This window comes from Chroicocephalus ridibundus, chromosome 7 (assembly GCF_963924245.1).
Source record: "Chroicocephalus ridibundus chromosome 7, bChrRid1.1, whole genome shotgun sequence".
Lineage (NCBI taxonomy): Eukaryota > Metazoa > Chordata > Aves > Charadriiformes > Laridae > Chroicocephalus > Chroicocephalus ridibundus.
Window position 1 is genome coordinate 26,528,470 of NC_086290.1, and position 26,364 is coordinate 26,554,833.

General features: G+C 36.2%; 1 protein-coding gene across 9 annotated transcripts in view; it reads right to left on the bottom strand.

Moving 5' to 3' along the window:
• ATF2 (activating transcription factor 2) overlaps window positions 1–26,364 on the bottom strand; it is a 50,344-nt gene that overhangs the window by 20,842 nt on the left and 3,138 nt on the right. For 2 of the 9 annotated variants that reach the window (XM_063341011.1, XM_063341014.1), the window contains exons 2-10: window positions 25,623–25,656; window positions 19,711–19,779; window positions 18,900–18,969; window positions 16,459–16,555; window positions 14,684–14,802; window positions 12,489–12,617; window positions 6,449–6,627; window positions 6,013–6,127; window positions 5,748–5,834 (exon numbers count right to left, since the gene is read on the bottom strand). In XM_063341011.1, the coding sequence (XP_063197081.1) occupies window positions 5,748–5,834; window positions 6,013–6,127; window positions 6,449–6,627; window positions 12,489–12,617; window positions 14,684–14,802; window positions 16,459–16,555; window positions 18,900–18,947 (774 nt within the window). In that variant the 5' untranslated portion in view covers window positions 18,948–18,969; window positions 19,711–19,779; window positions 25,623–25,656. Of the gene's footprint in view, window positions 1–5,747; window positions 5,835–6,012; window positions 6,128–6,448; window positions 6,628–12,488; window positions 12,618–14,683; window positions 14,803–16,458; window positions 16,556–17,507; window positions 17,602–18,899; window positions 18,970–19,710; window positions 19,780–25,622; window positions 25,657–26,364 lie in introns of all 9 variants that reach the window. The other 7 variants (XM_063341013.1, XM_063341015.1, XM_063341019.1 and 4 more) reach the window with 5 other exon arrangements.

Sequence of the window (26,364 nt, forward strand, 5' to 3'; positions counted from 1 at the left end):
ATCTGTCAAAATTTGGTAGAACTAGATCATTCTATCAAGAGCTCACAGAAACAAGATAATATTCTCCAGAAACAATTTGTGAAAAACTCAGATCCATATTTCATATCTGCCACAAAAGCTCATCAGAGTAATAACCCTCCTTCTCCTGGGTGTTATCCTACCATCTGCTGCTCTATTACTTATCTTTATTTTGCAACTAATTAACAGCATAATCTTCTAAATTCAGCAAGTTAATTATCATTATTGTGGTCTTTGCAGCATCATCAGTCCTTATGAAGTCTTGTCTCTCCACCCCCAGAGAACATATGAAAATGAAGTAGGTTGTGAGAGGGTCTGTTTCTTTAGAGTAGGCTCATTAGGTGTTTGCTGATTAGCTCGGCATGCCGAGAGACAGGTCAGAAGAATTCTGCTGAACACAAGGTCCCATGCCGGGCTCCAGCAAGTTAATGTCGGTTTCTGAACATTTGCCAAGCTGCCCTCTGTCACTTCTCAGTAGAAACCTCCTGCAGAAAGCCTACTGGTTGCCCGCTGCGCACAAGGTATTTCTCAGATTGTGACAAAAGGTTTTATATGGGTAGGAGGAGACAGAGGGAGACACTCAGTGTTAAAAGCAATTTTCAAGTTCTTTAGAAACTTCTGCAATCCATGCAGAAAAGTCTGAACATTAAGTTCGCATCCACAAGCTACACACTCAAAAAAAGGATGTTTTACAACTAGGAGAAACTCATGGCTCATGTTTCATATACAGAAAGCATACAATTATAGATCTTCTCAAAAAAGATCAGGAGCAATTCTGTAATATTTAGAATCATGCATCCTTATCATAGTGAGGAATTTGTTTGGTTTTTTATTTTATTTATTTTTAAACACAGTGTCCTGGTTTCAGCTGGGATAGAGTTAATATTCTTACTAGCAGCTGGTACAGTGCCATGTTTTGGATTTAGAATGAGAATAATGTCTATAACACACTAATATTTTAGTTGTTGCTAAGCAGTCAAGGACTTTTCAGCTTCTACTACTGCTCTGCCAACAAGAGAAGGCGGGGAGCTCCCAAGAAGCTGGGAGGGGACACAGCCAGGACAGCTGACCAAAGGGATATTCCTCAGCATATGGCATCATGCTCAGCAATAAAAGCTGGAGGAAGAAAGAGGAAGAGGGGCACGTTTAGAGTTATGGCATTTGCCTTCCCAAGTAACCCTTAGGTGTGACGGAGCCCTGCTTTCCTGGGGATGGCTGAACACCTGCCTGCCGAGGGGAAGCAGTGAATGAATTCCTTGTTTTGCTTTGCTTGTGTGTGCAGCTTTTGCTTTGCTTATTAAACTCTCTTTATCTCAACCCACAAGTTTTCTGACTTTTACCCTTCTGATTTTCACCCCCATCCCAGCAGGGGATAGTGAGTGAGTGGCTGCATGGTGCTTAGTTGCTGGCTGGGGTTAAACCACAACACACAGCTGTTGCATCTCCTTCTAAGACTCTAAAATACCACAGAACTGACTAATGCATTCAATTTTACTTAAGTTTGTGGAAGTTAGTTTCTTTAGCATAACAACAAATATGGAGTCACATCAGAAAAACTGACCGTTTATATTAAGTGTGCCACAGAAATCTGAAACTTATTTCTAATCTTATTGAATGTTGTTCTCAGTACAGATACAAGGATATTTTCAAGAGAACAGCAGTAAAAGTCAGCTTTTGTCTGAATAAAATCTCTAATCATATTTCCCTTCAGTTCTACTAGCAACAGGAGAAAAAGGATCCAAGAATGTGCAAAAGTATAGGAGCAGTGCCTTTCACAGGTCACGTTTGCTACAATAATTTCAATATTGGACAATAAAATTAAAATGCAGTCTAATTTCACATAATTATCACAGAGCACTGAAACACATAGAGCACTGTATGTTTCAGTGCTGAAGCAGACACTAAGATTGTGCTTAACACAGTCTTGCACTAAATTTCTGCTTTTTCAGTCGAAAGCCTCTTGCAATAATGTCACCAGTCCTAAGGATCTGGCTCACTGCATAGCCAATTTTTACAACTTCTTTTCCCCCTCCCAGTCATTATTCTTTGCAGTTGGTATACATTTTTCTATCTGCTATTTCACTTGGTGAACCTCTTCTCACATCCAACTGTCACTCTATGGAATTCAGGTGACCATTTAGTGTCAGGCAACTTTAATGGTAACCAGAGAAAAGAGCGTTTCAGTAAAGAAAGAACAGAGTTCTAGAAATGCCGGTAACTTGCTTCACGTGAAAAACCAAAACTGCCATGCTGAAGGAGTCTGACACTTCAGATTGAAAACTTTATCAGTACAGAAATAAATACACAGTTCTGATTATTATGCATTAAGCTTGGATGCTCTAATCTAAAAACACTTTCAAATGTCGTAACAGAGTCCATTTATGAACTGAAAAAAAGTCTCCAAAAGCTGTCCATAGTGGGGGAAAAAAAAATACCCAGCAAGTATATTAGTTCCCTTATCTTTAAAGGATTTTAAGACTTCTAGGATAGCTGAAGAAAAAATTTAATTGTGCTATAAGAAGGCATCCAATGCTCATTACCAAAGACGTCTTCTGCCAGTTATTTTACGCTTTAGCTCTTAGAAATCAAAATGTCAGCTTGTTTTACTAAAGTTCATTCATTATTTTATATAAAGAAATATATGATGCTCTAGGTACAATTTGGCATACACAACTCATAAGGCAACAACAGCTATTCATCAAAATAGAAGAAAAGTATGTTACTTTCACATCAATAAAAATATAGAAATTAAATTCTGCAAATCCACATTTAAATAATTAAACTCTATAGCATTAGGACATAATGGCACTACAATCTCTAATTTGATTTTTCTCAAATTAGTTCCCACCTTCACTTAAAAAAAAAAAAAGGAAGTCTACACAACAGGTAGAAGAAATGAATGATTGAGATGAGGAATGAAATCAGCACACAAAATGCTTTTCTTATTACAAAACTCTAAAATATACTAGTTCCTTGAAACGTCATGCAAGAATGAGCTCCGTAAAAAAAGGCAAAAAGCACAAACGAAGGGAAGTGCCTGGTTCCTGCCTTGGCTTGTGCCAGGTACTTCATCCAAAACGTAAGGAGTTGTGCCTTCTACACAGGACAGATCTGTATCTGATAACAATTCAGCAATTTGGGGATATTGCATCTTAAAGTGACAAAGTTACTGCCAACAGTTCAAGAATTATACTCAACCTCTGAAACAGGTAGATCTGTGTCAATGAAGAATACCTTGCAATAGTATTGTCATACATATGACAACAGAAAACGCAAAATACCATATTAGGAAAACACGGTCTTTGACTAAAAGAAAGATTCAGATAGCCAAAAGCATACATGACAAAACCCTTTGGAGAAACAGAAAAACACATTAACTTTCCAAATTTTGCATCCCATCCACTACCAAATTTCCTTTAATATCTGGGGTATAGCTGCAGTGTTAGGAAACTATGTGAGCATGTTTTTTTACACTTGCTACACATTCTTATTTCTACATTTTATAATGCAGCATGAAAAGATCCATTAGACTGCAAGATCTGCCTATAAAGATCAACAAAAAAATTCTCCAAATAATAAATAACAAATAAAATAAAGCAACAGCCAAGAAAATTCCAGAGATCTCTAGGCCTTCGTTGTTGAGAGGGGAACATCACAGCTTCGTCCTTTCATCCAGGTTTCTGACCAAAAGACACTAAGAATCCTGGGCTGCCAGACTTCACCCCAACATGAAGCAGAAACACGGCTATGGTGGGCAAAAGGACCAGAAAGCGTTCCCAGTGTTCTGCTAACTTAAACATACCAATAAATCCACAAATCGCAGTACACTGTTACTAGATGAAACATGCTGTGATTAAATATACACTATTCACTTACTAAATTCCAGTGTAATCACTTATATTTCAACTTTAAATGTGAACTATTAATGAAATAAAAAGCAAACAAGTAGCTGTAAAACTAAATATTAAGTCTTCTGTTGGCTTTACCAGGAACACACGTGAAAAATAAACCTGATTACCATACCTTTGCAGAATTTAGTACGTAGCAAATAAGATTATTTTCAAGAGATACATGAAAAAGAAAGGATTTGGCATCACAAAGACTTAAATTTTAAAAATTAAATTGAACTCTACAGTTGATAAACCATCATATATCTGCCATCACACGGCCTAGTGAGTTAGTCTTCCTGCCGGAAGCTTTTCTACATAAACATGAAGTTTCTCATTAAATTGCTTTTACTTTGGCAGTGATAAGAAATTAAGTTTTTTATTTTTGTGAATAGGCACTATATAAAAGTAAATGAGCATAAGAAATATACATAATTCTGATATTCTTGAATTCTGTTCATGCTTTATATTAAGCGACAAGAAAGGAAAGAAGAAATACTGCAAACACCCTTTTTACAGTCTCACTTAAAAAAATAAATAAGCAATCACTGAAGTGCATATATTTGCTAAATTCTAACGAGAAGCCTAATGAGACTGTTAAATTTTAAGTCTAATGATCTTTGTTTTTCTTCGCATCTGACTGACTGCTTGTTCCAACGTGACATCAAAGTCTTCACCACATACATGTATTTCTTTCCCCCCTTTAAAGCTTTGTAAAAGCAAATCTCTCAGCAATACGCTTAATAGTGTGCCCACTCTACTGGAATGCCATTACTCCAGACAGCAGAATAATTTGTATTCCCAAACTCACTGTTGTTCATATTGTGGTTTGAGGAGAGCAAATGGGTAAGGAAAGAAAGCCCACAGGTTTAGGTCAAGAGAAAGGAGATAACAAAGGATGTTATGGACATCTTCCCGCTTACCAATACTGATGTACAAAAATATATTTTATCTATTTTTCCTGATTCTTTTTTAGCACAAAGAGTCAGAAGAGGAACACTGCTTCACAAGACACGTACTGTTTACAGAGGCATCTTGTAAATACATAAATGCATTAATTATTGTTTAATAATAGATTTTCTATTATTTTAGAACACTTGGAACAAATGAACAAGACAGGAAAAACAGAGAAGGAACTACCTAATGTTGCAGAAATATTTTCAAGAAATTGACGATTAATTCAAACTACCACCATAACTGGATCCCTAATATTAAAAAAAAAAAAACAACAACAAAACCAAAATAAACTTTCTTATGCTTGTTTTACTCATGTTTTTCCCATATAATCCCCAAACCCCCAAACTGCTCTGACACAACCGAAACAACCTCCACACACAACAATTTCTTAAGTATGTCAGTAACACATATCTAATTACAAACCTCTTGCCAAATGGCCCATACTCAGTTGAGATTCTGAAACATCATTAAAAAAACCCTTTTTATTTCCCTAGTTTTTTGAAGAAGTATCATATCGTTTGGGAGGAAACATATTTTGCTTCTCTGAAGGTAATGTTCACTGTTACCATGCTAATAATCTTGTCTCTCTTCCAGCTAACATTTCCTATCCTCCAATACAAGGACCAAGAAGGAGTTTAGTTAAAAACCTAGTTCATTTAAAAGAATGACTGAAAATAAGATCAAAATTACCATTAACAACAGAACATAGGCTGGAATTTGAAATCACTGTAAAATAAACGCACCTGTTATTTTTCTACTTTTATTAAATTTGTACTTGCAGAATTTAGACTAACAAAAGATAACTAAAGCTGTTTTAAAAAGCAAGAGAATTTAATTAATTTCTCAAGTTATTCTTCTTGAGGAATAATGGAGTTTTTCACTTACCAATTTAGCCTCAGACTGCACTGGCTGTGGGGAGGAAGGCCCTGGGATTCCTGGGATACTAGGCACCATGGTGACAGGTCTAACAAGCTGACCAGATAAAGTATAAAAATGAAGAAAACCTGAGTATGTTATCATAATAGAGAGCATATGACAGCACTACCCTCTGAAGCCAAAACAGCTATCAAGCTGCTTAAAACTATGTTCTATGCTGCACTTATGCACATCTGCTCCACTTTCAAATTAATATAGCATCATGCTTACTTACTGGAACTGCAGCAGGGACATGCACATTAGAATTTGTGATAGATGCAGGAATAGCAACAGGCATGGTTTGTCCATTAGGAAGATGTAACAGCAGAGGAAAAGGACCTGGAACTGGACTGAAAAAGGAATGAACTATATAAAAGAAAACTTATCCAGAGAAGAGAACAAGTTTACACATTATTTTTAAATTGGTTTGTTTACAGTTGTAATGTAGCATTTATTTGGAGATCAAAAACATGAACTTAGTGATGTGGAGAACATGGAATTATATTTCACATGTAGTGACAGTTGTATGTTTCATATGTAGTAAAGCACCACATTACACCAAAGCATCTCAAATTTGTACATTAACTGCAGAAACAGTAACTGAAAGTAAACAAGACAAAATATTTTCAAATTCCGTACAAAAACATTTTACTAAGATTTATGTAACTTACACTATTGGTCTGTTAGAGGATGGAGCCTGGGTAATAACAGTACTAGATGTTGGTGATGGTATTGCCTGCTGAATAATAACACTTGAGTCGGAACTCGTAAGCAGTACATTAGGAACCTGTAGCGATGCTGGACGAACTATTGTTGATGTAGGCTGTGCTGTCTGCTGCAGTGACACTTCCTGAGGAAAAAGAAAGACTAATCAGTTTGTAAAATACAAGTATAGAGCATTAATTCCAACTGTTAAATGAACACAGTTTGATGGAACAAATCGGAATTTCTATATTATTATGCAAGTAGAGTCAGTTATACAATTAAAAGCATTAAAAAAACCCCTTTGGATAAATCATTTAAACCATCAAAGTGAAACTGTTCCAACGACAGTGATTTTAAGTTTTATGACAAACCCTGGACCAATTTATGCTAAGGCTACTATTACTTATAATTCATGTTTCATCAGGTATTAACATTAATTTTTTTGCCAAGAAACACATGGTGCTATCAGCACCATCATGTCTACCCATACTCTGAATAAGGAAAACATTTTATGGTGTCCTTATGTACATTTCAGTTTCAGTCCATTGTTCCAGACTTAAACAAGCGAAACAAGAGTTTTATGGTTCAGTAAAACAGGAACAAAAAAACCTGTCTTTTTTTTTAAGCCTTTATCCCTTACCCATGTACTTCTCTTAACTAAAGTGCTACTAAGTTAAAAATACTTGGAGTGTTACATTCATAGCTTTGCAAAATATATGCGTATCCTAAAGCAGAAGAAATTATTTGAACACAGAAATTATATTTCCTTAGTTGCAAGTAAGTAGTAGACAGAACTGACTACAGTTCTTAGCTTAGCAATCAGGTAAAGTACGTTATCAATTAGTACTTGAATTTGTTGTTTCTGAAAACCTAGAAATTCCTTACTGTAACCAACGTGTTCCCTCCCAGGAAACCCTTGATATTGTCAGGCTTCAGAGAGGATTTAGCTTCAGACGGCATTTTTCCAAGTTATTTATTCTTTTGACACTAGCTACTGCAATCAATGGCACATGAAACTACCTCTTAAAACCAGCAGACTTTAAGTTGCTCCACTTCATAACGCAAAGAGAACATCTCATACTTGTGTCATATAGGCTCTGTATTAAGCTTAAGTTTCTAAAATTAATCCACAAAGCTTTAAGTAGTAAGACAGTCGTCGTCTTATACATCCAATGCAAAATGTGTGTGCTCCTCTGAGCACTTCATAGAACTCTAAGTGGGCTTTAAAAAAGAAAGGACTTTAGATGATGAAATTTTCTCCCTTCAAAAGCTCAGAGGCTAAATTGATCATGAGGGTTTCATTAATTCATTCAGGCTTTTCCCCAAGGGACCTAAAAGATTATTTACAGTGGATGACAGTTTTTGGAGAACAATAGTAAGCTGTATTAAAGAAAGCAAGAATTTTTTTCTTTAGTACCAATCTGGTGTATTTATAAGTGTTGTAATGTTTGAGCACAGTACCTAGAATTACAGATCAGCATTCACTCAAAAGAAGAAAACATCCAGTATGGAATTGCAGAAACAGGACAAAAAAATGGGAAGAGTTGACTAGTATATATTCTTAGGAGAGGATTCAACACTCCTTTGCAAATAAGGAATTTGGTATAACAGCTACACACATCTTACTCAGTGAGAAGAGCCACAGGGAAAACATAAAGCAGGCTGAACTGCTTGACTGTGTGAAATTAGAGGAAGGCATAAGGGGAGAATACTTGCCCTGATAATCTTTTGGCAATGGTCAATTCAGGAACTAATATTGTGTCATTCTTCACTGGTTTCAGCTTCACTCTTTCCTGCCTGCTGTTTGCCACTTTTACGTGTCTCATTACTGTGAGCAAGGAGCCACCAGAAAGTCCATTCCCATGGTAGGGATCCAACACAGGAACACCCATGTTTGCCCCTAACAGCCAACAGACATGTAAGCTCTTTTTCTTGTTCTTCCTTTTATCTGAAACATCTTCATACACGGCAACCACATATAAAGTATATGCATAAATATAAACTTAGATACATGAACACCACAGAATAAATAGCCATGGCAAAGTAATTCTAATTTCCATAAAAAGGAGGGAAAAGACAGCTGGCTAACAGCAGCCATGAAGCCATATATATAGCTTTAAAATAAAAATCTAAACTAACCAGATATTCACACCTTCTCAACAACAATGCCATAACAGCCCCTTCTGTATGGGTTTGTGTAAGTTTGTATGGCTTCTGTAAGTACCTGTGCATGTGGATGGAGAAATAGCTACCAAAATACAGCAGGCCAAGAAGAGAAGCGCTCCTGAGAATGGATAAGCTCCAGAGAAAACTGTCCCTGTCAAATTTGCAACAAATCATAAACTCACAACACCAGCTGAATCTCTATGCTAGCATGAACATGCTCTACATTCCAGACAACATCCAAAACCACAGGGCTGCTACATGCGAACGAAGACTAACAGATTATATATACACTTGATGAAAGAATGGACCCCTTGAAGGACCCCCATAGAATGGCTGGAGTTGGAAGCGACCTTTAAAGATCACCTAAGTCCAACCCTTCTGCCGTGGGCAGGGACATCTTTCACTAGATCAGGTTGCTCAAGCCCCATCCAACCTGCCCTCAAACACGTTGCGAACACCTCCCTAGAAGTCACTGGGATGTCAGTACAACTGTCCACCTCTGAGCAGGCAGCTGGGACTGGCCTCCCAACTGTTGTTGCAGCCATGTACGAGTAAGCTATGGCATTCTGAGAATACTTATTGGCTATTAATAACAGCAGCTTAATTAACCGGTGTTCAAATAAATACTGACTGTAAAACTGGGTCTCTCCCTGGCTTGACCCCCTACTAAGAAAAAGGCAATTCACAACTTTTAGAGAAAGCGCTCAATGGAAACCAGATTTCAGCAACGGTCAGAAGATTAATGTACAAAAATCTGAAGTAAATCTGTAACATTCTGAAAATAGAAACTTCCCATGCACACAGTTATTTGTGTGTTATTAAAGACACCATTTGTGCTCTGTTTAAAAGATCAGAAACAATCCTCAACCATTGAAGGAATAACACACCTAGCGACAAGTGTGTTTATACAGTTGAAAACAAAGTATTTTCAGCTTCCTCTTTACTCTCTGCACTAACTTGCTTTATGCTACACCCTGGAAAAAACACGCATGTGCTAGTTACTGCAGCAATGTGGCAATAATACAAGCTGCAGATTCAAGGATCTAAAGGAAACTGACATTTTATTAGCATATAAAAACAAAACCATAGGCACAGCAGTCTGATAGAAGGTACTAATTGGTCATCAAAGCATTGCACTAATGAAGTATAAATTTTGTCTGAAATAGTTTGTAAATATATTCTGCTAAAGAACAAGAAAAACAGAGATGAATTTGCAATCATGAGATTAAATCAAAGTGATCTTACCTTTACAAGAAAGAAGTTTAAGGCTATTCAAAGATATTAGAGACTTATTGAAAGGACCTCCCCAACTCTTTTATTCTTGAAACTAAAAACCACTGATACGGAAAATATTTTACAGAAGAAGATAGTTATTTTACTTAAGAAGTGTTTTCAGAGATGCTTATTTGCAGGTATCACGTAATGATTTCCTAATGCCACCAATGAATACACAGAACTCTTTACAAGAAACATAGATGGCCAGAACTAATACTGTAATTGATTATTACTGTAAGAAAACAATTCATTTAAAAATAATTAAGTTAGGCAATTAGCTATCTGACAACAACTAAGCAACTTGTGAAACTGTTGAGGTTCGCTCTTCAAAGTACTATTAATCTGCAACTAGAATGAGTTTGAAAGCTCTCAGAGAATAAATTAGGTTTCATTTGCTTATTATTTTAAGGCTTAAAGCCTTGATATACTTATAATGGTGCCTTGGTCTATTCAAAGCAGAATATCAACTCTTACTGAAGCCTAACAGAACTTAAGAAACTCTCGAAAAACTAGGAAAGAATTAAGCATAATATTTTTAAAGAGTCTCTAAGAAATTCCTTTGACAACTACAAGGAAAATTAGAACTGTCTTGCACATACATTAACAGGCTGTAATCATTTAAGGCTACTAAAATACATTCAGCCAGTGAAATGGTTACAGCAGCATATATATTTTAAAAACAGCTATGTCCTGAAAAAAAACCAAACCAAAACCACGTTCCCTCCTTCAATACAGCTATAGATGGAGAATATAAAAATCTAACTGAGAAAACAGCAACACTCTGCTCACATTTCTCAACTTCTGCAGGCCACATTCAGCAGCAGCACCCTCCAAGCAGCACCCTCATCCTTGCTCAGCTTGGCTCTACAATCAAACATCAGAACAGCATTGAGCAGCAGCAGCTTTTCACGTCAGCACTGTTACAGTGACAACACTGAAATTACATCATGAGCGAGACAAGTTTATAAGTACTGCCAAGCATTGAGATATAATTTTCACTTGTAATGATGCTAATGAGATACTGAACCACTACTGTATAAAGATACTAATATTATCTCCTGCCAAAATTAGAGTACTTGGAATTAAGTATCTGCAGAGAAAAAACTAACCTCTGAAATAAAGAAGATGTGAAATAAAGAAGACTTCAGATTTGGACTATGATTTGCTTAATCTAAGCAGCTCTTTACATGTACTCCTTTAAACTACTTTTATTATTTTTGACTACGTGATTGCCTTGATTACCTATGATTACTCGTCCTTCCTAACTAATAAAACTCAGTGAAGCTTTGTAAAGACAAACCTGAATTGAAACTCTCTTAAGTTTCTGTCAGACACTTCAGGTTATTCTCACACTGGTGCCTGTTGGCAGGATAAGAGAAGGGGTGCAAGTCAAAACCAGAGAGGTTCAGACTCGATCCAAAAAAACCCCACTTTCACCACAAGGAAAGCCTGGCACTGGAGCAGGCTGCACTGAGAGGCTGCGCAGCCTCCCTCCCTCCCTCCTCAGATGGTTCAAGACCAGACTGCGTAAAGCCCCGAGTAACGTGGTCTGATCTGAGAGCTAACCCCTGCTTTGGGGAGGAAGTTGGACCAGGAACTTCCTGCGGTCCCTTCCAACCTGAATTCCCCTGAGATCCTGAAGAGTCCTACTGATTCTTGGCAGTAAGGTAGCTAAGTCCCTCAAAAGCGGACTGCCTGCTGAAGATGCACATAGAAAAAAGATTGACTAGAGCAACCGTATTGCTTATTATGTTCTACTCTTAGTATTTTTATTTATTGGTGTAGAAATAGAAATAATTACTTCATGTCATTCATTTTGCTTTGTTTTGTGTTCTTCAAAAGAATTCCATGTGATGAAAACACTGCAAGTCACTATCAAAGTTATCATTACTATTAAACCATGTATTTCTTCTTTAGAGCAATAGTTCTAAAACTGATTCGACTGCAACATCTTCTAGTGACAGACAATACCTCAGTCTTCTATGAGTACTGAAGTACGCACTAACAAGCAAATGCCCGAGATCACTTTTAAACATACTGCTATAGCCTAAAAAGTATAAAGTTTGAAACAAAATTACATGGTGCTTAGCTTTGAAAGACAGCCCATTCGTCCCTACACATTTTTATAGAACATCCCTTGCTGTTCTACAAAACAATTTATAGTAAAACATAGGATAAACATATAGACATGCACATGAAGAGTCTCAAACTGTTGACGATATTTAAAAAAATAACAATCAAAGAAACTGAACTTCCTTCGCTTTTTTATGAATGATAATGCATAAAACAGAAGAGGCCCTTTAGCGCTTTCTAGCATAGCAGGAATTTGATTTTCTTTCTGTCTTTACTGGACGGCCAGTGTGAGGCAAAGAAATAATTGCTGTGACCAAAGCTAAGTAAGGAATTGAACAAATTAAGTACATACTCACAGGAATATGGCAAATGAAAATTCTTTTCAACCAGTTAAGTAGTGTGGCTATCATGTAAAGTAAACATACAGATCGTCAAAATACCTGAAAAATGAACTCCAAATAGAAAAAAAAATAAAAATAAAAGGGCTCTGACCTTTTCATCATTGGTAGTAGACTCAGGATGAGGTAAAGGACTATCTTGATGAGTTGTCTCTACAACGGAAGGTTCTTCAATTTTATTTCTTATAATTGGTGTTGCCAGAGGAGACAGATCTAGAGGCATCTAAGAGCACCAGTGTAAAACAAAATTACTCAATCTCTAAAAAAATTAAAATACACAAGAAAAACGTAAGCAACTAAAGAGGAGTATCAGCCTTATAACAACAGGGAGGTGTTGACGTTTAGAAGAGCTTGATGCAGATGCATTACCAGTCAAGGCTATTTTTCCAGCATCTGCATGAATACTAATCTTTGGTGTTGAAAGACAAGAGTGTTACCGATGTCAAACTAAGTATTTTCTTCTTCGGAATTAAAAAACACTCAAGTTTTCCTTTCTCAAGAGTCACAGGAAGTCTATAGCTGAGGGATGACTGTGCTACACTGAAAAATCACAGTTAAGAGCGTTATATCACATGCCACAAAGCGCAAAATCCCAACTACATTTCCAAATTAAGAAAGCTACTGCGGACAATTAATTTCAGACTTATTACAGCAAATAATTATTGAAAAAAACAAGTTTTACATTACTACACAGATAAAATCCACCAGGACATCTGAAATGCCACACAGAAATTAAGTTACAAAAATACTTAAAGCAATACTACAGATTTGAAAGCCTATACTCGTGTCTATCTGCTACCCAAATACTTTTGGAAGAAACTTCCCACAAAGCTCATCTTCTATTTACGTTCTTCCAAATGCTTTTTTCAATCTAATTCCTAGTTCTCCTACAAAATACATTACTAATGGGCAGGAAAGACTTAAAAGTGGAATCCCTTTTCATACCACATCTGAATAGGAAATACTACAGAAAAAAACTAAACCATCAATGCCCTAGAAAGTGTGCTATTATGGTAATTTTTCCACCCCTTGCCACGATTGCTTATGTATACTAATCAACCAGAGATATGGCAGGACATTGTTTTTTCCTCAAAACACAGAAGGCAGCTTGGAAAACTAGTATCAATTAAAGAAATTGTCAAAATGTTTAAAATATTTTGCAATTCCTACAGCTTCCTCCAAGGCAGTGGTGAATTACACAGAAAAAAGGTATTAGTAAATCCAGAATAAGCATTACCATATGTAGTGTTTTAAGGACAGTTAGTATGCACCAATTAAAAAAAAAATTGAAACAATCATGATTTGGTATAGTTGCAGTAACAAAGCAAGGGTGAGGCTTTGTCAGCCTCAATAATCCATCCTATTCACAAGCAACTATCAAAATCTTTACTGAAACAAAAAAATGTAGGTACTAATTCTGCAAAATCTTTATATAGGAGTATAAAAACTGTATTTTTTTTATCATTGCCTGTGGAAGTCAACCAGGTTATCAACCAACAGCAAAATTACTCAAAGGGTAATTGAACAAAATATTTCATTTGCAGAAGTGTTTAAGTGTTTGGGCCTCTAATTAGTTATGACTGGAAAGTATTGAAATAAATAGAAGAAAACACATTTAAATGTATGGGAAGTTCCTCATAAAAACATGAAGTTGCTAGAAAGATACAGTCCAAATTTTTCTTATATTATTTCAATCTGTACATTAAAAAAGTTGACATTTAGGTTGGCATCAATAATGTCTAGGCAAAAGTGATTTCAACACATAGTGAATATAATTAACCAAATTACTGATACTTATTTAAATTTAGTCAGTATTTAACTCTCATATCATTACTATTGATTCTTAGAATAACATCGGTATTTTAAAAACTAATCAAAACAATCAGTGTTCGCATAATCATCTTTTCACAGGGGTTTCTTACAAATGTGTTTTCTTTCTGCAAAAACTCTTTACTTTTCAGATTTATTTTTTTGCTTATTCATAGCGCCTAATGAAATTTCACTCAAAGCTAACGATCAACTTCAACAGATATAAACTAGATACTTTAAAAATTCAGATGAAGTCATAGCGTCCCATTGACCACGCTAACTATGTAAAATTAATCAGGTAAACTAATCTTCAGAGGAGTAATCTTAGATTTGTATTCTCTCCATACAACAAATATAAGCAGCTGGCAAGTGATTACTGATATAGCTTAGGAGGGAATACATAAATCCAAAGTTTGCTCTTTAAATGGAGTCTCTGATATGAAAAAAGTAGAAGCTCTGAGAAGAAGTTTTTGAACATACTTTTTTAATGTCATCTTCAGAAGCCTTTTTAAACTCATTTTCAAAAGGACTGGCTAATTCATTGAATAAGCCCACTTCTTCACAGTTCTTCAAGAATCGAGTCGGTGTTGGTGTCTGATCTGAAACGAAGCGTATAGAAACCCCACAATTTTATTTCAAAAATACCATTTATGAACCTACATATCGTAAATATTTTTCAGAATAAAAGCAAACAGAAAGCCGCAACATGCTTAAGAACTCTCTTATGCCTTGCCAGCAGCTCCTTTCTGCCTTGCAGGGAGGCCAGCCAGAGGCCATACTCCACCTGCTGGAGACAAGCAACTGCAGCTGGCAAACCAGTAAGCCCCTGAAGAGTTTTGGGAGGGTATCAAAGCATTTCTTCTGTGTCCAGAAACCAGAGGGAGCTACTCTCAAGTGCGGAGTCTAGCAAAGCAGATCACTTCAGTGAGCAAGCAGGCTCTATTTTCAAATAAAGATAAGGCCTACAAGGAGGCCAGTTTGCTTCTTTCTTTTCATATTGTGAAAACAGTAGTGATGACTTTCAAGTGCGTGTAACTCTAAAAGGAAGTGTGATATTGTACGCAAGATCATACTGACTCCTATGATGCTTCTACAGTCAAGCTGGAATCATAAGACTTCTGGTATCTGCGTGACTATGCATGAAGCAGTTTCAGAAAAGTCTTTCTATAAAGTTTTTGGTACTACATAAATTCCCGTTATTTCACAATTATTACCAGGTCAAAATTAACCACATTTGCCACAAAATGACCTGCACTTAAAATATGGTAAAGTGGTATTACGTGCACCTTACTAACGTAAGCTGGCATTTACGACTAACAGTTCATACACTGGCATGTGGCTGCAAAGAGTCAGACACTGCCATGGTTTCATTCTCAAACACCTGATTATTTGACAGGTCCCCTGCCTTATTGCCGAGGATCACATTTAGAATTTTAAAATGTATGACTGCTGGTTTAAGAGTAACATTTATTTTTTTATCTGCTCATCCTAACAAATTAGCCACTTCTTATTATTAAATTTGGAAAATGTCTGAAGGCCTTTGTGAAGTTCATTTAGGCTGCTCCACCACTGAAAAAAAAAACCAAACAAACCCAAACCCAGTCTGATTATAACTTTAGAATAATTAGCACGTGCTATCTTCATTCAAGAACTTCAAAATTTATAATGCAATCAATCATCAATTGGTGACTACTTCTGATCCCAGACAAACAAAAAAATTAGTTACAACTGACCAAGGGTATACCATGAATTCAGAGGTGGAAACACGGCAGAAGTATTTTGAATTTAAGCCAAAATTAAATAATTTTTTTTTCTTTCTTTTACTATCCCATTTAAAGAACAGTAATATTTTAAAATTTGAGACTAGTAGTATCAATGAATAATTAAAACTTAAATACAGTTTAATCCAGTTACAGATCCTGTTAGATGTAGCCTTTATTGGTGTATGTTCTTACTGAATGCTTATTACATAATTTAATCAATTATTAAAGCATTGATAATTGAAAAATACTTAGATTATATATCAGATCCAAGTAAAAGTTACTTATGAAGAAAAATACTGGCTTCGAATTCTGACAGAAGCTAATTATGTATGGAAAATATTGCCTAAGCACACATTGCAGACAACTATAGCGAAGAAAACGTTTCATATTTTCTCTTAACATAAGTCTATGCATTATGTACAGAAAATACATAAAATATACGCCCATTCCAGCAGAAAAGTGAATAAACTCGTTACAAAAGCATATACCAACCAGCCACAATGACACTATCATTACGAGCCGGACCAAATTTCAGTGTCATCTCATGTTTATGCTTATGGACAGCCAAATGATCCTCATTGGTAAAACGCTGCAGCAGAAAGTTTTAAGAAATAGTTGTAATTTTGAGTGTGAATAAAATAATGCAATTCTACAGAAAATAATTTTTACAACAAATAAAACTGACATTACCCCGTTAACAGACAACCCGTAGACAGATACATCTTGTTCCTTGGTCAACAGCATCAAGCAGAAATATTATAAAACTCAAACAATGTTCATACTAACTAAATAGCAATGATACCAGGGAAATGATAGTATAAGTACCTGCATTCATCAAAAATCCAAGATAAAACTTCCGAGCACTGCAGACATCATCAACCGTTGGCAAACAGCCGCTCGCTATACTAATGGATCTTCAGAATGTTTAGTAATTGATTACCACGATCTGATTTCTGTATTGCGTGTATTACCACAATAACGACAATTGATCTGTAATCACAGACTTCACTGTATTTAACAGTGTAAAACCAAAAAAGTATAGCTCTTGCCCCTGACTTTATAAAAATAAGTGGCAGATAGAATGGGAAACACTGGAACAATGTCAGACAACTGAAAAAGCTGTGAATGAACTAAACCTGTCAGCATTTTAAAAATACCTCAAGTTTTCAGATGTATGCCAGTTTTGTGCATACTTCCCCCCCAAACTGGGGTACATTCTATTAAAAAAAAGCAGTAAGCAGACGAGCTAGGTGCTGCAAAATAGATACTCTTACTAACTTGAAATTTGCTATGCATCTGTAGTTGTGGGTAAAGTTAGTGTTTCAATTGAGATAATCTAAAAAAGTGTTTCCCAAGATGCAGGTTTCCTAAAGAGAACACATTTTACAAAATATTCAAATTCTTACTCTTCTTTGTGAATATTGGAGTCCCAAATTATGTTTCTGATTATTCTTCAATAATTTAAGTCACTCCACATATATTCGTAACTGAGACACACCAAGTGTCATCTCTCAGAAAACAATATGTAAAGCTTTGCTGACCTCAGAGTAGTCACCCAGAATATTTCTGTGAGAAAGGACACGTATGCGTCGAGCTCAGAGGGAAATTAAAAATGCAGGATCACTGAAAGACAAGCTGATACAGGCCAGGTTTTTGGTTAGAACTCTGTTGCCAAGGGTTCCAAATGCCCAGCTCTCCACAGCCCCTGTGCCAGCGTAAGCCAGAAACTTTGGTGTTCTATCACACCAAGGGACTTAAGTACATCTTTCTGTCCCCACTATGTGATGGGCAGACTCCTTCAGAGGGAACAGGATCTCCAGATCCTGACTCCCTCTCTATTCTATGGTATAAGCTGGCATCTGGAGAAGCCTTGCCCATTTTCAGGGACATGAACTTCTCTCTTCTTCACTGGAATCAAGGATTGCCACAGCCCCAGGATGCATGGTCTATAAGATTTATTTGCCAAAACACTTCTGACAGAGCTTACATTGAAATGAGATTCAAATAGGATGGGGACAAATATGTTGCTTAGGAGAAGGTAGTCCTCTTCAGTTACTTTTGATGTCTCTGAACATATTAGACATAATAAGAAGTCTTAGTCCTTTCCCGCTTTAAATACAAAACTTTCCATTAATATAACATTAATGCTGCCATTCATCATAAAAGCTAAGTTTTCAAAATAAAAATGAAAATATTTTGAACTCAAAATCCAAGTGCAATAATATAATGAAAAAATTCAGCTTGTTTAAGAAATTCTATATAAAGAATGTAGGGATGTCCATCTCATGCAGCAGATAATGCAAATTCATTTTTCAGGTTACTAAATTAAAGGGTTAAGACAGCTTCCTTTTAAGCAACCATCTGCTAAAATACTCAATAATACTTTTCTGCTCACATTCAGCTCTATATCTACTAATGCTATTTAACAGAATACATTAAAACTACAACAGGAATTGGAAATATATTTTGTGGCATGCATACTGTTAGCATCTTCCTGTATACAAAAATAAACATAAATAAAAATTATGCGTTAAATATTTGCAGTCACCACAGTTGTGAAGATTAGTGACAAGCACGTTTCACAATGAGCTCCCCGCTACCATTGAAATATTCCGAGAAATACGGGTTACCTGATACAAATCGGGATGCTTATTTATTTATTTTCTTTTAATGAAAGAAAATAAAGCAGGGCTAACAAATGAAACTGTTTGCAGCTCAGAAAGGATAATTTAATTATTTTTTTTCTTCTATGGATAACATTTTCTGAATAAACACACAAAATGTGAGGAATTCTTGCTGTCACCTGCTTTTCAGCAAAACATAGATACTTTCTACCAATTACCATATATCCCCTTTTCTTCAACCCCTACAAACACATTTCACTGTTTTATTTTTATTTGATCAATGTTAATAACTTCAAGTCAGACCATTACCTGGCCACATCCAGGGGCAGTGCATAAAAAGGGTTTGTCATCACTCATATTCCACAGGTCGTTGTGCTACCTGCATTAAAATGAGAATAGAACCAATTTTACAAATATTGCATCGAGTTATCAATACATCAACATCCACAGGTTATTTTAATATTCCACGGGCAAGAATTTCTGCCTTCTGGCTACACTGAGAATCTAAACATGTGGGATTCAAGTAGAACCTGGATTCCAAACTCTGTCAGGAAGGTACAAAAAACCCAACAGGAACTTCGTAAGTTTTGAACGTACATCTCAATCAGAAAGTATTCTACCTGATGTAGTTGAAAATGTCCCTGCTTATTGCAAGGGGTTTGGACTAGATGAACTTTTAAGGTCCTTTACAAACCAAACTATTCTGTGATTCTATTTGTACGTAGCATGACTAATTGCAAAAAGTATCTGCAAACATAGTAAGACAACTTGTTACTGAAATAAAAATACATTGCAATAATGATCCAATACCCACAATTAAAAAAAGAACAAAGCAGCAGACAAGACACAGTAGTCAAGGATACTAATGAGCCAACAGATGAGAAGAAGTGGTTGATTCCTTAATCTTTCCATAAACTTTAAAGCTTATCTTTATAGATAAGTTAGCAGATAACCCTTTATGTAAACTGTCACAAATTTAATTACAAACCCATGTACTTTAAGTAATGTTTCAGCTATACAACTACATTACCAACAGGATAAAAAAATATTTAAGAAGTAATAGATATTAATTGCATTTTGTGCTGGTTTGCATACTCACCACACATTCTAATACACATACCTGCCAGATTTCACATATAAACCTGTTTCATAGGGCAAACTATCATATCCTCTTTTTCATGGCAATGAACTGTAATTGGAAGAAGACAGTAATTACTACGTATGTTAAACACATAATAATACATGATTTTGGAAAGATAAATGATACAATACCCACTATAGACCCATGAAACATGACAGTTTTTTAAAGAAATGGTTTACTTCAATACATCCTCTAATTAGTTTTGCTTTCTCTCAGACAGAAAGAGGTGCTTCTACTCTTTCATCGTGCAAGCACAGAGCATTGCCAGGCAGCATCGCTCCGCTCCACGAAGTGAAAGAGGAACAAGGATGGAATTGAACCAAACTGTGATGGACAACGCATAAAACTAGCATGTGGATGCTGTGATATCAACGACAAAAAATAATAGAGTTCTGGAACAACGTACATATAAAATCAAGATATTGTTCTCACATCACTAAGCCCAATCGTAAAGAATAACTACTCTCAACACTAATGTTACCTCATTTTAAGGTCACGTAACAGGGTGGGCGGGGGGAATGAATGTACCAAATTAGCTAATTAGCCAGAAGACGACAAGCACTCTCAACCCATCTGTGGCTTTACCCTGGAGGAAATACATTCATCTTTAAATATGAGTATTTGTATGGAGATCTAACAATGCTAGTTCTGAACACTGCTTAGCTTGATGAAGCAAATAAAGATGAATAAAGATGACTTTATGATTAAAGATCATAAGCAGAATAAATCCATCTCTCCTCCAACAGGCTGGTCATGAAAAGTTGCAATGCTTCTGAAACTGTCTAACCACCCTAAGAATGTATACTTCTGATACACCATTTAGCACTACACACAAAACAGATCAAGTAAGCGTAAGCAAATCATTTAAGGCTTAATACCTCAGAGACACGTAGGGGACATGCTACCTGATCCTTTTGCCTGTGGCTGTACAGTAAAACACTACTGTACAGACTTTTTTGGATATTACATCGACAAGAAGGATACCCCAGTGACCTTGGTCATGGGCACCGAACAGCAAAAAAGCAAGAGGTGGAGTGGAGGAGATTCCAAAGTGTCACTTCTAAACATATACGTTCAACAGAACGAGGACACCGAGCCGAGACCACAAGCCAAGAAGAGCTGAATGGCTGCCAGAAACTTTAGAGTCTTTGGCACTGACAACTCAGGGAAACATTTATGTCCCAAAGAAAGGATGCCAAAGCAAATCACGAATGGAGATTGTTCTGCTGTTATTTGCAAAGAGTTCATAACCTGTCTCAAGTTTCTGAAGGGATGAAATATTTCTTGAACCGTTCAAACTATGAACTTCGTATTGTCACCAACACAGAGTATTAACAAGGTTATGGGCAAGTTTGAATACTCATGACTAAGGCTTCAGGGTAAAAAAAAATAAGACGCATATCAATGAAGGGTTAGTATTATAGCCTTATATTATCCGGAACTTCAACAAACACTTAAAAGCTATCCCATGAGCTTATTATCCTTGTTCAGCTATACAACAGTCATATTATTTTCAAATGCACGTTCAAAACTAACATGGCTACAATATGCACACATGGATATATATTATGAACAGAAGAGTTATATCCACATCAGAAATGTCTGAAGGGGCAAGAAACAGTTCTGTTTTGTTGTGGTTTTTTGTTTTTTTTTTATCCAAAGGATGAATATTTTGATTAACAAAAGCGCTTGTAGGGCATTTTTTCTACTCTGTTACTATAGCTTGTTGTCAGTCTTTGAAAAGTGCATAGTATCAGCCATAAAATCTACTTCATCCATAGTTAGTATTTTCTTAAGTCATAAGCTGTGAAGATCAATTTTTCAAGTCTGTTCATTTTCTCCTTCAAAGGAATATCACCAAAACACATATTTGCATATGAAGCTGTTATCTGGTTTCATGTTTTGGTTTGTGACGCCTGTGAATTTTGGATGCCCGATTTACAAACTAAAAGTCAATCCTTGTCAAAAAGAAAAACGTGTCATACTCCTGGCAAACTTACTGGAAAAAAGTTGGAGATAAATTCATTTCCTCATCTTTGTAATACTATTTGACTGCAGGCTACAAGGAATTTTGTGAGGTAATGCCTTGTAAAGGGATTCCAGCTAATGTCTGGAGGAAAAAAGGAAAAAAAAAAAAAGTATCTTGAAGCACTGAAATTTTAGTGCACTTAAAAAAAAAAGTTTACTCATGCATTCCAGCAAGACTTCAGACATTACAAATCTGAACAGAAACCGGATCCAACAGGATGGGAAAACAAAGGGCTCATGTTCGTTAGTATAGCCAAATTGGTAAGGATTGTATTTACCTATTACAAAGACAAATGCAAAGCTTGCACCTAGAATGAAATAACTCCATGCAACTGTGCAGGCTGAGGGCCAAGTCGCTGTCAAGCAGCTTTGGGACGGAACCTGTAACTGCTGGTGGACAGCAAACTGAGCACAATTCAGCATCATACCACTTGCAGCACTGAAAGGTAACAGCCTACTGGGCTGAATTAGCAAGAGCATAGCAACCAGACAAAGGGAAGTGATTATTCTTCTTTATCTGGCACTCACGAGGCTACAGCTGGACTGCTGTGCCCAGTTTTGAGCCCTTCAAGACAGATGACAAAGTGGAGAGAAACCAGCAGGGGCCCCACCAAAATAGTTAGTAGGCTGGACTATCACATGCAAGAGGAATATCAGGAAGCAAAGTTTGCTCAGCATGGAGAAGAAAGGCTAAGGAAGGATCTACTTGCTGTCTTGCACTATCTAATGTATTGTTACACAGAAGACAAATCCAGACTCTGGGTAGTGTACAACAAAAGGATGAAATGCAAAATTCACAAGCCACGCCAAGAAAGCTATGAGCAAGTATAAGGGGAAGGGTGGAGAAAAAAAAAAAAGAACAGAAAAAAATAATAAAAATCACACAGTGAGGGCAGCTGAACACTGGAACAGGTTGCCCAGCGGGGGGTGTGGAATCTCCATCGTTGAATATATTAAAAATGAGTGGATGAAATTCTGAGGAATTCAAGATAACTCTGAAATTTGAAGTATACCATAAAGACGTCATAGCTAGAAACAGAGGTAAACAACCGCAAAAGATAATCCAAACTTGGCTAACGTTCTGACAGCTTTAGAAGCCTTAACATAGTTAACTTTACAGCCCAACAACTAAAACTGTTGCTGCTAGGGAAAACAAGCAAACAAACCAACCCCATCCTTTGCCTTCTCTGTTCCTTCTGGATTGTTCTTGGCTGACAAGAATAACAAGACTAACACACAGAAGGCAAATTTTCAGAAAAGAAGTTTGTGATTGCCACTCTGATTTGATTCAAAAGATTATTGGAGACTGACTGCTCTAAAACAGATTATCACAGTAAGAACGAAGAATTTAGAAAATACTCTTCCCCTGAAAATAAAAATAGCAACTTAAATGCCATCTTGACAGATACGTTACTTGCCCAACCAAATGAGAAATAAAGTATGTAAACTGCTAACCCAGTCGCTAGAGATGAATTATAGCCACCTTGGACTGTTACCCAGGCAACAGCAAACACCTTGTCCCACAGAAAAAAAGATGGTTCCTGAAGCATTCCAATCGATGTGAAACTCCAGCCTTAACTTAGCTCTTCAGATAAACTGAAGAATTCAGTGAAATGATTCTTACTACAGTCCACTGAACTGCAACTTTCTTCTGTAAGCCTTCCAACGCTAAATTCCTTTCAGTAGCATAAAGAAACTCATATACAGAACTCTCCTGAGTTACAGTGGGAAACAGGATCAGAGCTCAACATGGAAAAACCATTAAATAGTCTCAGCAATATAATCAACTTTGGTACTTAAATCAGAAAGTAATCTCACTTTTTTGGTGTTTGCTCCATACTTTCAATGCAAAGGTAAAATACTTTCACATCACTGCTTTTTAAAAGGTCATAAGCCTCTTTTATCACTTTTGGAAAGCAAACAGTACAATAAAATATATTTAAAAGCATGTGTACATGTTAAAATATATACAATACAAAGAAATAAGAACAGGTTTGCATGCAACTTACTAATATTTAGGACAGTGTGCATGTTTAAAAAAGATGTTTCTATGAAACATCACACTAATTTTTTTTTAAATGTGTACAAAAATAGCTGCAACAACTATCTGTATATTTTTATAAGATTTTAATTAATCATCTTAGGCACACTTTCTGGAAACTATTACTACATACTGTAAATACCTTCTAAAACACCTTCATGTAGACAATTTGTAAAAGAACAGAATCATACACTGACTTAAGCAGTGTCTTGTTGGCTTATTTTACTGGTAAAAATTCTCCTGTTTTCTTTTAGTTCCCTACATACAGGAGCATCAAAAACACAACTGACACCTTGTTTCAATTTTTTTTTTGCTATTAAACATTTAAATAGGTGTTTACAATGTATATGTATTGACAATCCTTGCAAAAACCTCTCCAAATTTGCTGAGAAGAAAATAATAAATCATTCTTCACACATACCTAGTAAAGTTTTGTCAGACTTTTGACTAAAACCTCTGAAGAGTTTACCCGTATCAAGCATGCTGTATGCCAAAAGACCGCTAAGCATTAACCTGCTCATAAACCCTGGAATTACTCATTGTAAGCACTGTCGCAATACAGAGACTGCCCTCCTGCAATTGCAGGGCTGACATAAACAGCGTGGAAGAAAACAGCCTGAACTGAACACAGAAAAGACGGACAACTATAAACATACAAAAAAAAGAAAACCTCAAAACTTTTAAATTTCAGCATTCCTCTACTTGCCAGCAAGCAAGGAGATGGACATTCTCACAAGTGTGTCACCCCCCCTAAACCGGACAGCCCGTAGAGGACAATCTGACAGTTTGCCGCTACAGTAGTAGCTTATTTATCTACTACTGCTTACATGTGACGCCAACCCAAGTCTTGTAGCTAGACTGACCACTCCAATGTGGCGCCAGCTCAAGAAACATCTGTACGTTCTGGTTTGAAGAAAATGAGAAGTAGGCCATTGAGACAAATCAGAAGTATAGTAGTCCACCAGCATCTAGTCTCCCTTGGGTCTGTACATTACTGAATGATTAAGTTACAGTATCAGCTATGTATTTTCCAACGGATGTTTGTACTTCCTCAAGACCGATCATGTCTATTCAACATTTCCTTTTATTCTTTACATTTGATCTGGGATTGTGCCCCTTTTTACTGCAAGATACAAACTCTTACTGTATACAGAATTATTAACTCTTAGTAAGCTCTTCTGTAGATCTCATCGTAGTGTGTAATTACGTTAGTTGGCATAATTTTTTTTAAGATTTTACTTTAAAGCTTCATTTTACAATATGAAACAAGGATAAAAGGGAAAGGTCAACATTTTTCAAGGTCTTTATCAGTTTTAAGAGTTCTACTTAAGCCACATACTTTTTCAAAGTAAAGTCAAGTGGACTGAATGCAGTTGCCACAGTAAAGAACAACAGCCTCTTAACGGTTACCTGAACAGGTGAATTCAGTGTTTTGCTTGGCTCCATACTAGAATTTTAATAGACATACTTCTTTAAATGAGGAAAAAAAAGGAGCTATTTTTGTTTTCCAAGTTTAAACACTTCAAAATTAAGAGAGGTGGCTTTCTCACGCAACCAAACGAATCGACACATATCAAAATGAACAGGGCACCTTTTATACTTTCAATACTTGCATACGGCATAAATTTTAATCACCTCCCACATCTGAGCCTGTCTTTATTTCCACAATTCTCTGTAGAGGCAGACTTGCAAGTTTTGCTTTCAGTAAAAATCAGAAGTTAGTATGTAGAATACACCAGTTGCTAAGAAGTAACATAAATAACTAAACACAAAATTTGTATTTTAAAGAAAAAAAAATAAAAATAATCATTGCTCCACTTACCTGGAGCGTCTGGAACAGCTATTTTTCCAGTTTCCTATAAAGCAAAAGAAGAAAGGGGAAGCAGAAGTGGTGTAATTAATACCTGACCGTTAAAGTCCACTTTCTAAAGTGTTCTGACTGACTGTATTTGTGTAATGCCATAGAATTTAGCATTCCTAAAAAATAAAACTGCACAATTAAGAGAACAGAGGAGAAAAAGTTTGAAAAATAAAAGCATTCCTCCTTATAAAGAAAGTGGAATCATGAGAAAGTAGCTCAGTAGATTCTGCAAGAAAACTTTAAGACATAGTCCAGAATATTTAAAGGTTATAAACCTCAAAACTGGCAAACAGGAAAGTGGGAGCTCCTTCTTCACTGCTTAAAAAAGTGGTTGTGCCATTTCCTAAAAGACACATGATCTGTTTCAGAGAGTTCTGGCGAAGAATAAGGAAGAATGTAATGCCTGCACCATAACGAGAAGACTTTTTCTTTCAAAAAGTCAAACATTGTGCACTTTTTGCTGATGCTGTTAGTTAACTGCTTGTAACTGATGTCTAAGGTTAATTCCATACCTTCCTCCATTTGTCTAAGATTCTATAAATAAAGGGGGGGAGCATCTGGACAAGAAGAAAAAGATGCGAAAAGTGAGGATGACTGACTTAAGTTCAAATAAGAACAAGAAATCCAGTTGGACAGACAAGTCACATGTACAGAAACAACGCAATTAAGTCACTTCAGCTTTGCTGAAGGAGCAGTCTTTTTC